The 12802-nt window shown below is 42.0% G+C and overlaps 1 protein-coding gene across 5 annotated transcripts in view; it reads left to right on the top strand.

Annotated features, from left to right (window-relative positions):
* Positions 1 to 12802, top strand: part of FAM219A (family with sequence similarity 219 member A) — a 301158-nt gene that overhangs the window by 257705 nt on the left and 30651 nt on the right. For all 5 annotated transcript variants that reach the window (XR_003853115.1, XM_029581351.1, XM_029581335.1 and 2 more), the window contains one exon: positions 7700 to 7754. Coding sequence is in view for 4 of the 5 variants with exons in the window: in XM_029581351.1 (XP_029437211.1) it covers positions 7700 to 7754 (55 nt within the window). In the remaining variant the exon portion in view is untranslated. The remainder of the gene's footprint in view (positions 1 to 7699; positions 7755 to 12802) is intronic.

The following is a 12802-nucleotide window of genomic DNA, read 5'->3' as shown; positions in this document are numbered from 1 at the left end:
AAATTTTATCTGGTGGTGATGGTGGGCCTGGGGTACTTTCAACTGCACAATCTCTAGACTCACAGCTTCAGTCTGGAAGGCTGTCCTCATTTGATAAGATTACAGTTGTAGCTATGATTAAACTATTAGATATTGTTAGGCCTATGACTTTTTGCCTAGATCCAATGCCTTCGAGATTTTTTTTTTTGAAGATTCTTACCTACATTGACCACTATTATCAATATTAGGCTGGAGTAAGGGGTGGTCCCAAAGTCCTTGAAAAAAGACAATTCTTCATCTAACCTTAAAGAAGCACACTCTTGACCCTGACTTTGTGAACAATTATTGTCCAGTATCCAACCTCTCGTTTTTTTAAATAAAGTTATCGAGACATCCTTGCCAGTCTGGGTCCCACTGCAGACACAGTACAGAGACAGGGCTTGGTGGCAGTTTTTGAGATTTTCTTACAGGCAGATAAAGGGTTGGATTCCCTTCTAATACTTCTGGACCTTTCAACTGCTTTGACCTGACTGATCAAGCTGTTATTTCAATAATTGGCTAATGAAGGATTTTCCGGTATGACATTATCATGGTTATCATAATTTTTATCTGGCCACAGATAGAGGGTGCTCTGGAAATCCCACTTTTCTTTTCCTAAGACAGTATTTTATGGGGTTTTGCAGGGCTCTGTTTAGGCCCCTCATATTTAACATTTACTTGGCATCCTAGTCTGCTGTGATGCAGCATTTCAGATTTGACTGTCAGTATTTTACTAATGATACCCAGATAGGTGCTTGCATGGGCTTGGATCCGGCTGCTGTGATTGACAAGCTGGATGCTTGCCTATCTACAGTTGCTGACTGGTTAATGAGATGTAAATTAAAATTGAATCCACTTAAGTCACGTGATGCTGTGATAGGTGCTGGACGTGTTTTTGTCCTGCTCCTGGGGCCTCCCTGAAATATACCCTTAACTGAGTACATCCTTTCCGCAAATAATCTGATTCTATATCAGCACCAGCGAGGATCGTTGGACGTGTGTGCTCGTGGTGATTTTGGGCGAATAATGTCCAGCAGAGTCTCAAAAAAAGACAGGGAGAAAGTAAAACCGGTGTATCCAAAGATAGCTGATTCTAGCAAACCTGAGGCCTTTTCTGACAATACTGACATGGGAGCCTTAGTCGCAGCAGTTACCGGAACAGTTTAAAAGGCATTGGATGTTAAGTTAGATGGCAAATTTGAGGCGATTTTTGCAAAATTTGATAATCTATCGGGAGTTCTAGAGAAGGTTCTCAGAGGCTAGACACGGTGGAATAGCAGGTGTCCGATTTGGAGGATGGCGCTCGCATTATGGTAACACCTGTGAGTAGGTCAGAGGAGAGTTTAGTGCAAATCAAAGACAAACTTGAAGACCTTGAAAATCGTGCACAGCCACAACAACCTTCGTTTTATAGGGCTACCAGAAAACTTTGTTAGACAGTGAATTGCACGGATTTCTGGAAAAATGGCTGTCGGCAACACTTCAGCTTTCTGACTCTTTAGACCTATTGCAAATAGAGAGCGCACATAGAATTGGCCCTAGAACTGAGAACCAGGACCGACCATGAGTAATAATCATGTGCTTTACTTTACTCATAAAGCAGCAATACTGCAAGTAGTATGAAAAGGCCTCCAGCCGTCCATGGGGGACAGGAAGATTTTAAATCTTTCAGGACTTACTCACCTGCTTCATGCTTTCTCCCCAATCTGCAATAACCTTTTTTGCGAAGAAAGTGCTTTTCACTCTCCAGGACCCAAGGAAGCTGAAGATAACTCATGCTAGCACACAACGGTGTACTCCACACTGGAGGAGGCTCACCGATTCTTGCAGTCGATGGGAGAAGAGTGAGACACAACTATATATTTCTGGTTACGAATGAGACACAGCTAAATATCTTTGGATATGTTTTATTGATTTAGTGACTGCTATAGGCAACAGGCGTTTGATACTTCTTTATTCACTTTTAGTTTCCATGCAAGCATTAAAATGGCCACGTACGTGTTTTCCAATCTGGATGTAGGTCCAATAGTTTGCTGGGGCTAATATATGGTATAGTTTCTTTTATTAAGAACATTTGGCTTGCAGGACCTGCTTAACAAAGATCTATGATAAGATTGTTTTGATTTCTACATTTAGACTATATTTTTAGTTCTTTTATTACTCTCCTTATTGCTCCTTGCATACATCACCGTTTTATGACATTACTGCCTGCGTTTTCTATGCATAGGTTTCTGGCATTGCCCTGTGGGGGTGGGAAATGGGGGGGTCCCTTAGCGTCATACCCATGATTTTCTTTTCAGTTGGTTTAGGTGTGGAGGAGGGTGGGACAAGAGTTTGGAGGGGGGCTTGGGGGAAGGAACAGGTTGATGGGGCGATTGGATGAATGTTTAGAGAATTTTTGTATTGGGATTATGCATAAAGAGGGAGAAAAGTTCTTACTTAATTACTGCACTTTACTTTTTCCCATTGCGATAAGGGTGCAATGATGGATTGATTCACATGGCAGTGCCCTAGGCTGAGGTTGGGGAGGATCTTTAATAAAATTGGTTATTTTCTTTTATGAAAGAAGGTGTCATGTCAGCTAACCAGAATATTAAGAATACTTTCTTGGAATGCATCAGGACTCGGGTCCCCAGTTAAAAGGCACAAAATTTTGAAATTGTTAAAAAGGCATAAAGCAGATATAGCACGGCTCCACGAGACACATCTCAGTGACGTTGGGTAGATTTTAAAACCTGCGCACGCCAGCAGATGGCCACTGTGCCGAATGCCTCTGGCCCCGCCCCCGGACTGCCCCTTTAGTAAAGCCCCGGGACTTAGACGCGTCCCAGGGCTTTACGCGCATCGTCGGGCCTTTATAAAATAGGCCCGGCTCGCGTAACACCCCCCCCCCCCCCCCGCGCGCATAAATCCTCTGAAAATCCGGCCCATAGAGCATAGTAAATTATGCAGGTGGTGGGTTTAGGAAGCATATTGGGCTTCTTCAGGTACACATAAAGCTGGGGTAGCTATCTTAATTAACAAGAATGTTTCCTTTCAGAATGCATCCATTGTTAAAGATTCGGGAGGTAGATATATTATCCTTAAGGGTTGTTTGCTGGGGAAACCTCTAATTTTGTGTAATATCTATGCTCCAAATGTATATGACCATCAGTTTATTCTCACTTTTTTAACAAAGCTGGGTAGTACACAGTCCGGTCCTATTATTTTTGGGGGTGACTTAAATATTATACATGATCCCATGTTCGATAAGTCTCACCCTAAACCTTCTGAACACTTGATGGGAAGTAAAGGTGCACCATTTATCTCTAAACAACTGGATCTTCTGGATGCCTGGCGTGTTCTCCACCCTACAGAGCATGACTACACGCATGTTTCTCAAGCACACAGTTCTCAATCCCATTTCGATTGTCTTTTAATATCTACCACTCTTTTTTTCCAAAGTAACTAATGGCATGATTGGCCTGCTGGAGGTCTCTGATCATACACCTGTATGGGTTGAGTTTTGTTGGTTGGAGACTTGTCAGGGAATTTGACAGTGGCAAGTTCCGGCATATTTAGCTTGTGATAATGGTTTCCAAAGTTTCTTGGGCCAAAAATGGCTGGAATTCCAAGAGCACAATAAGATACATGTAGGGGAACCTGCAATGTTTTGAGAGATGGCAGAGGTAGATTTACAGGGGGACATATTTGCTTATCTAAAACATAGGCGTAAGACTATGGATTCTAAAATCCTGATACTGGAGCGGCAAATATGTAAGGAGAGATTATATCTAGCAAATAATCATACCGAAGAGTCAAAGACCAATTATAGCTCTTCTCTGACAGCTCTTAACTCGCCGTTTCATCAAAGGGAGCAGAAGTCTGTTTTATTACATATTTCACTTATGCCAACATGGCAACAAGGTGGGGAAATTATTGGCCTCTGTAGTTAAGCGCAAGTTGAGGGCAAAATGCTGCTATACATAACAAGGAGAATAAGATTGTTAATTCTAATAAAGAATTACAAGAAGTCTTTTTGGATCATTTTCAACAGCTTTACTTGAAGCAGGCAATGGATGTAGAAGCTAGACCCAGTTTTTTTCAGAGGCTTGAACTTCCACAGCTAGAGGAATCCCAACTTGCTAGGCTGAATGCACTGATTACTGTGCAGGAAATTCAAATTGGAATCTGGGAGATGCCTAATTATAAAACCCCAGGACCAGATGGGTTTGGTGGGGAATTTTATTAAATTTTGATTGATCAGATTACATTGCCCTTACTTGCTATGTATGAGTGTGTGATAGAGAGACAGTACTTTCCTTACCAAACTAATAAAACCCTGATTACTATAGTGCCAAAAAAGGGTAAAGATCCACTATTGCCTGAATTGTAAAGTCTAATCTCCCTTTTAAATTTTGATTTGAAACTCTTGGCCAAGATTTTTGAGGATTGCCTAGCAGTCTTTCTGCAAGAATTGATAGCTGAACACCAGATTGGATTTATTCGAGGAAGGCATTCTGTTATGAATGTAAGAAAGATTTATTTATTTATTTGTTGATTTTTATATACTGACATTCGTCGGAACATCATGCCGGTTTACATTGTAACAAATTAACAAGAGAGTGAAATACAATAAACAGGGAAGGGGAAGGGGGTGCAGCAATGAAGGAGGAGAGAGGACAGCAGTAGGAAGGATAGGGAAAGAGAGATTTTATAGGGACATTCGAAATATAAATTAACAATAAACAATATATGTACAGGTGGATATTTGAAAAATATAAATTAACAATAGACAATATATGTACAATAGACAATGTAAAGAAGAGAATATATAAGGTATTGTCTTCTTTACATTGGAGCAAGAGCCATGGTATTCCCTCAATTCTAATCAGTTTTGATGCAGACAAGGCCTTCAACCGGGTGGCATGGGATTATGTTTTTACATATTTGAGCATTTTGGCTTCAAAGGTTTATGGCTGAACGTATACACAACCCAGGGCGCAGATCTGCTCCTCAGGGTTGTCCCCCCTCTCCTTTGCTATTCATTTTGTCTATAGAACCTTTATTGAGAATAATTCACCAAAATGATAATATTACAGGGATTAAGATGGGAACTAAAGAGTTTAAAATTGTGGCATTTGCAGGCGATCTTCTGATACATTTGAGTAAGCCCTGCTAATGGAAGAATTTTCTATATTTGGATCTTTTAGTGGCTTCAAATGAAACTTTCTTAAGTTAGAAGAGATGGTCACAAACGTTTCTCTTAAGTCACATTGGGAAGAGGAGGTCCCGCTACATTGGGCAGGAGATTTGTTTTTGTATTTGGGCGTGAGTCTGCGCCATCTTCATCAATTTTGTCCTTTCTTTGATAGAGCTGACTTTGCCATGGTTACTCATGCATTAGTCACTATTGCAGTATACTGTACCAAGGTATTATGTCTGTTAGTGTAAAGCAGCTTCAACTCCTTCAAAATACCACAGCAAGATTTCTGGCAGGGAAAAATGTTTGACCATATTATTAGGTCTTGAAGGAGCTACTCTGGTTGCCAGTAGAGCTGAGTTCCAACTTTAAAGTCTTTATATTGGCTTTTAGATATGTTTGGGCAGACATTTCTAAGTACCATGCCAACTGTCTGCTAGTTTGTCAGCCAAAGTGAGCCCTAAGATCATCACTCCTCATAGGCTATTCATCTAGGTTTTATATATTGGGGTTTATTATACTGGGGAGAGTGGGTTGGGGTTATGTTTTATGTTTCATTAATTGTGAGCTCTTTTGGTGTGTGTAGAAAGGTGGGGTATTAAGTTAAATACATTTAAAAAATAATAAAATGGAATGGGCTATAATTCATGATTTCCTGCTGGGTTCCAGTACATCACTCAGGACCTGCAGGAGTTGACTTACTGTGATCTAGAAGATTTCACCACTTCATCATGTCTGGTCCTGTAATAAACGACCATTGTGTTTTGTAGCTATGCCATCTGTAATGAACATTTTGCTTAAAATTGTTGAATTAACTTCTGGTAATGCTGATTCCGGTTTTTTTTTTGTTAGCGAATGTTTAAATTAAACTTTTATGATCAGCTGCATAAACCAGCATGTATAAAATCTTTAATCACTGAACAGACTTCCAGGGAGCATTATGGCAAGTTTATTTGCTTGTAAAACTTCAGTGTGGCATTGTCTCCTTGAGTAATGTTTAGGTAAACAGAATCACTCTGCGGACCCTGCAGAAATGACTCATAAATGGTGAAGGGCTTTTTTTTTGTTCAAAATTCCTAAATTCATTAGTGTTTTATTGTGTCATCCTGTGGCTGTTCTGATTGCCTTGGCACTACCTTCCCATGTTGTTGCCAATGGCTTTCATCCATCTGGGAACCATGGTTGTTGCTGCCAGCCGTATTTTTAACTCCGGATCCTGGTTCAGTTTTTAGTGCAAGCAGATCAAGTGTTTCAAGAAACCAGTGGGTGTTGTATGGTAAGCCACTTAAATTTGGGTGGAAGTAGTGCCCCTTCAGGCAAGTCTTCCTCGGACCCGGCAGTATCTGAGCACTTGCTGAGCCACTTACTACTTTGTGGAGCACAGTGATATGCGGGCACCTCTTCTGGCTTGTTGCTTGTGACCAGTTCCACAATAGCATTCATTCAAGGGAGCTTCTTTCACAGCGGTCTGTGGCATCACAAAACCTTTGTAACAGCTGCCGTCCTACTCAAGCAGTGACATTAAAGGTGTTCTGAGCAGGAGGCGTAATCCACCTGCTTTAGGGTTGGCCATTACATCATCATGTCCCCAGTGGGGTCAGGTGGCAGGGCTTTTCAGCCGCCTCCCCAGCCTATTCAACAGCTTTCCCTCTCTGCCAAGAGGCAGGGAAGGGATCATCCTCAGCTCCTAGCTCAGAATCCCGTGTTTCGTCTGTGTCTTGATCATAGCCAATAAGGCCAAGAAGCAACAATTAAAGGATGGCTATTGAGCTGGGGACATTCTGTTCTCTTTTGGAACCTGAACGAAGGGGCACACGGGGTTTGATTTTAAAGGCTTCCGTGGTTTGAAAAGACATTTTGTTTTAGGGTTGCACGGGGCAAGTTTGTTTACAGCCCACTGATGGGGAAGGGGGAGGAGAGGCAGGAAGCTCGGGACAGGAACTGTTCTGATGCACCGGGGGGGGGGGGGCGGTTCCCATAGGGACAGAGGTCCTAAGTTTGTTTCCCATAGACACAAAACGGGGAAAACCCTTTAGTAATCTGACCCCTAGTGCACCAGGGATAGCTCCCGTCCCTGCAGTAAATTACAACAGAACTTAAAAGATAACATTAAATGAAACCCTTTATATGGTGAATGAGGGGGGTGGCTTAATAAAGTACTTCTTGACCTCCCTTTTTTTCTTTAATGAGAGCAGCATCTCTAACCCATGCCTTGAGCTGATTTGACAACTTTTAAAACATAGCTTTGATCTGTGCCATAGGCTTTATTCTCAGACAACCAACCTCTGAGTTAAATGGGAACCCTTCCACCAGGATCTATAAGAATAAAGCATGTACTTCAGTTTTTCTTAATGTACGTGCCTCTTTAATTTGTATGCGTGTCTCTAATGGTAAATCACTGCATAGTATCAAACAAGCGTGTGTACATATGTAATGTATATATTACTAACAGAGCTTTGTGACATCTAGAAATGATTTTTATTCTTTTCTTTTCCGTAGCGATGATGACTTTGACATGTCCAGATACTCCTCCTCAGGATACTCCTCTGCTGAGGTGAGTTGAGGTTATGTGGCACATAAGTATGGACAGATGAGAGGTTGGGTCCAGCTGCTCTGTAACCTCACTTCATTTTGTGCTGCCAGCCACCTCGTCCTGCCTGACACAATAGTCAAGTATTTAATTCCTGGCCCTCTGTGCCGGGCACGGCTCTATCATTCGGCTCAAAGGGTATTTTTGTGTATAGCAGCATGTTGGAAGGGGTGGCATGCTGCTCTCCACCTTGGCCATCCTAGGTGTCATCGTTGAGCGATGGCCAAGACTCTCTCCCACCGGGGGATTGTAAATGCTGCTTCCGCAGCGTCCCCAGTTCCAGCCAGCCAGAACTAAACTGAGGTCTTTTCCTTGGCCGTACACTGCACCTGCCTGCCTGAGCCACTGGACCGGCCCTCCACTCCCTACTGCTGATGCCTTATGCTCCCCGATGGGTGAGCCATGGTGGCAGCAAGGTGGAGATTTATTGGGCCTACCAGGCCAAGGACCCACCAGGTCCTGACAGAGGCACTGGAGAGCAATGGAAAGAGCTCAACATCTTATTTTTTTTTAATAAAGAAATTATGCATCATTAAAAAATATTATTCTCATAGAATGAAGTTATACCCCACAAAAGATTGAGTCACATTTCATAAAGTAATATAAAAATTGCTTCAAATTAGTATAAATTGGCAAATTAGAAGGAAGAAGTAAGCATCCATAGTAAATTAGAAAGTAATTGGGCACTTAAAACTAAGTAACCATTAAATATAAAATCCTGTAGTGCTAATGAAAATGAATCACATTGTGACTATTAAAGCTACAAATCTGAAAGTATTTCCAGACATCAAGACATTATTCAGTACTCTAAATTTTCTGATGCCAAATTTTCTGTATGAAAGACGACAGTGGCTCTGGATCCCAAATCATCAGACGGATACTGTAACAAAGCCAGCATTTAAAACATCCCGTCTCATGGAATAACGCTTCTTCTGCCTTCAGTATGGGAACATCAGAGCCTAACTTAAATTACGAATGAAAATGTCTTTGCAAGAATAGCCACATGGTCCATTCTCAGAAGTAGCTGATAGGTTGGAAGGTTCAGATGGAGAAGTCTAAGGAGCTCTCAAGTTCCTGAGTTAAATTTACATTTTGTATTGATTGTAGATCTTCTGACTTTTTATCCAAGCTTGCAGGCTTCATAAGCTGCAAATAAGCCTTAGCTATTGGCAGAAGTCCACCCCTTTGGAATTCCAAACATTATCAAGTAATTAAAAAAAAAAAAATAGTTCAAGCCCAGAAGAATGTTTATACCTAGAGAAATTAGCTACTCTTAAATTTCTCTGTTTCACCACATATCCATATTTTACATTTTCCTGGAGAAAATAGTGTTATACTTAACAGCTTGAGATGCCAGAGCCTACCTGTCTTCCTTGTCAAATTATCGATAGATGTAGCATATGGCAGGGTCTTAACTTCTAAATCATCAATCGCCTTTCTCGGCGAATGTAAATTTAGTGTCAGGACTTGTTTTATCATTATGAGCGCTCTCCCTACTAGGTCTGTGGTGACACTGACTTCCAGAAATCAGCGTTCCTGACCTAGGGGAAACACCCAGGGAGGCTTGGTCTCCTCAGCAAATTCCTTCCCATTCTCTAGTCCTTTTGATTGCTGTGATCGTCGATAACACCAGTCATTGCAGCACAGATCATAGAATCAAACCCGTGGTGTAACCCGCCCAAAACAATGTCACTTCCCCCAGCGCTCCTGCGGAAAAAATATCGGCTCTGCTGGTGTAGCACCTCCCTCCAAAGCCATGGCCACCCTGCCCAGCCTTCCGAGTCGCACAGCAAAAGCAGTTCATTGGGTCCGAAGGGAAGTTTCACCTCCCCATAGTTAACCTTTTAGCCACACCAAAGAAATAAGAGGACCACTAATGCGAGACAAACCGGTGAGCATCGCATAGGGGCTGACGTTGTCTCGCTTCCCCTCTGGAAAGAGCTCACCTTTGCCTACGGCTGGCTCTGAGAAGCTTTGAGTCAGCCCTTCAACTGTGCTAAATTTCAAAAGCCCGTGCGGAAAGTACGAACACCCCACCTTGTATCCATTGAAAGCGAGCCGTATACCCTCTGCACGCTCTCAGAAGCACACCTAGCAAGCGGTAATGTTTGCACTACCGATGAGAACATTTTACCGAGTACCATCGCCGCTGCAAAAAATCTTGGAGCCCCTGGGAGAGTGCGGCTCCAAGATCTGACTGCTCCAAGTTGTCATTGTGTCACAAATGCTGCACGGACCAATCAGATCCAGTTCAGAGGAGTGTCACCTGCCATTCTTCTGAATGTGACAGCTCCCTTTGATTTTTAAAGGACATGGCAACAGGGGGGCCCTGAGATTCTTTGAAAGGGGAGATTTCTTTTATTTTTAAAGCTTTCTCTTTTTAACCAGTCCTCAACAAAATTTTGTTGTCACATTCCTGCTGACTGGAGACCGGCAGCAGGGATTATAGGCTCCATGGCAGTTTCCTTTCGGATTATTGTGACATAGTTCTGCGGTAGGGAATGTGGTCCTTGAAATCAGCCTTCCAGCATGGGAAAGGAAACAGATCTGTGAGAGGGAACGTGACGGGGTGGCGGGCCTGTAACAAGGCAAATTTCAACAACAAACAAGATTGGAAAGGTGCGCGCCAAAGAGTACACACAGTTTCCAAAGTCATCCTGCATGATAAGCATGCATTTTGCAAAATGTGTATGGGTATGTGATTATAAAACAACAGGGGGACAACCTTATTTAACCCTGTCACTACCTAACTTACCTATAGCCATCTCTGGTAAACCCCAACTATTATTCATTGTCACTACAATTTGCTGCAACAGCTAATGCTTTTGACTGTCGTACAGTTTTGTAATATAGCTGTCGCAACAAAGTTTTAAGTTTTGCTGTATTCTTCCTGCTAACACATTGACTTGGCCCCTTAGACCGTTCCGCTCTCCTCACCCAGTTCCTTATGATTCCCTGTTAATTGTAACTTTTTATTCTTCCTTTCTCTCTACTAGTTTTTTGACTTCCCAGTTGTATGTGAACCGATGTGATATTCATTTGAATGTCGGTATATAAAAGTTATAAATAAATAAATGTCGTGGAAGGATTTTATTGTTGAATTTTATTTTCTAAAGCCCGACTCCGGCCGAGTTTCGCCAATCAAGGCTGCATCAGGGGCTCATGTTGCTTCAGATGGTTACATAACTACATAAACAATCTTTCACGTAGTAAAAAAAAAGTGACAAAATCACCGCATTAGTGGTTTGGTCTGCGGATTTTTGAACCCTAAGCTATAATTCTCAGTTTGGAACATAAACAACTGAATATTGGGACTAACACACTTCATCCTTTGAAGCAGTGTAGCCTTCTATATGACTAAGGATTGATTTTGTCACTTTTTTACTACATGAAAGATTGTTTATGTAGTTATGTAACCATCTGAAGCAACATGAGCCCCTGATGCAGCCTTGATTGGCGAAACTCGGCCGGAGTCGGGCTTTAGAAAATAAAATTAAACAACAAAATCCTTCCATGACATAAGGTTGTCCCCCTGTTGTTTTTTGCCTTGGCTACGTGGGATCGCCTTCCGATTTGTTTTATTGGGTATGTGATTATGGCACATGGGGAGAGTGAAACATTGTGCATGTGTATGTGTGTGTGTGTATGTGTGTGTGTGTGTATGTGTGTGTGTGAAAGGGAGAAAAAAAGAAGCTGATTGTGTGTTTATATGAGAGGGAGAGGTTGATTTTTGTGTATGAAAAATGACAAGGCTGGTAGATGGTTCTTTATGTACGAGGGAGGCTTTGTCTCAATGCTCGTTTGAATTGTCTGAGTTCAGCACTGATTTAGTTATTTATACATTTTTATATTCCACAACTTCCAAAACAAAATTCGTTCAGTGAAATGACACTTTAAAAACATTCACAATTATAATAAAAACGCAAATACATAACAAACAGCAAATACATTAAAAACATAACAGAACAAAGATAATCTTTAATATAAAAAAAACATTAGCAAGCAAAAGCTTGAGTAAATGGATAAGCCTTCACTTTCTTCCTTAATTTCCAATAATCAGATTCTTCTTGCAACTGCCTAGGAAACTCATTCCATAACTTCAGGCCTGCAAATGAAAAGGCCCTTGCCCTAGTTATTTGTCAGTAACTTTCAAACGGGCCCGCAGGCGCACATATGCGCGAATGTGTTGGCACGTGCCCAGATACACAGCCATTTTTTAACATGCATGCTTGTGTTATAAAATAGCCCCAGTGCATGCATATGTGCACCCAATTTTGTAAATGGGTGCGCACAGCTGCATAAAGTCGGGTTTGAGCCGCATAAGTGGGGGAATTGTATAACAGGGCGCACGTCATGACCAGTTTTCAACCAGTTCGACCACCAGTGTACAGCCAAGTCCTCCAAACCCCCATGGTTCATCAGCCTGCATCCCTCCAAGTTGACCCAGACCCTGAGAGATGCCTACAAACAGTTTTATTTGGACGTACACCTCCTCGTTAACAGAAGTAAAGTTACGCAGCACTAGACCTTGGGCGCACACTCAGGCGCGTAACTTCTTGAGTACACATCTCGTGGCCCCGCTCCAGATCTCCCATGCCCCGCCCACACCACACCTCTTTTGGTCCCATGTGAGATATTAACACATCAGCATTTGCGTGCATATGTAGGCGCCTTTTAAAATTGGGTAAACACTTGCATGTCCTCCTAATTTTGGCGCATGCACGCCTTTTAAAATTCACCTTTATATTCTCACGCCGAAGGTAAGGCAAGTTGAGTCTGTCCAGAAGATTGCAGTGTCTGTTGAGGAGTATACTTCTCTAACAACTTTGCGAGGCTGGGAGGGGTTCTGTGTATAAGCAACTCTATGGATTGCCGTTAAAATCTTAAACTGAGTTCTGTATAGGGTCGGGAACTGATGTAATTCTACTCCTCATCTTTGTACCAGTAATAACTCACGCCAAAACACTCTGTACTAGTTAAAGAACCCGTAACAAAACAATTGGAAGGCCCAA

This window comes from Rhinatrema bivittatum, chromosome 1 (assembly GCF_901001135.1).
Source record: "Rhinatrema bivittatum chromosome 1, aRhiBiv1.1, whole genome shotgun sequence".
NCBI classification, from domain to species: Eukaryota; Metazoa; Chordata; class Amphibia; order Gymnophiona; family Rhinatrematidae; genus Rhinatrema; species Rhinatrema bivittatum.
This window is presented reverse-complemented; position numbering and strand designations above follow the sequence as displayed.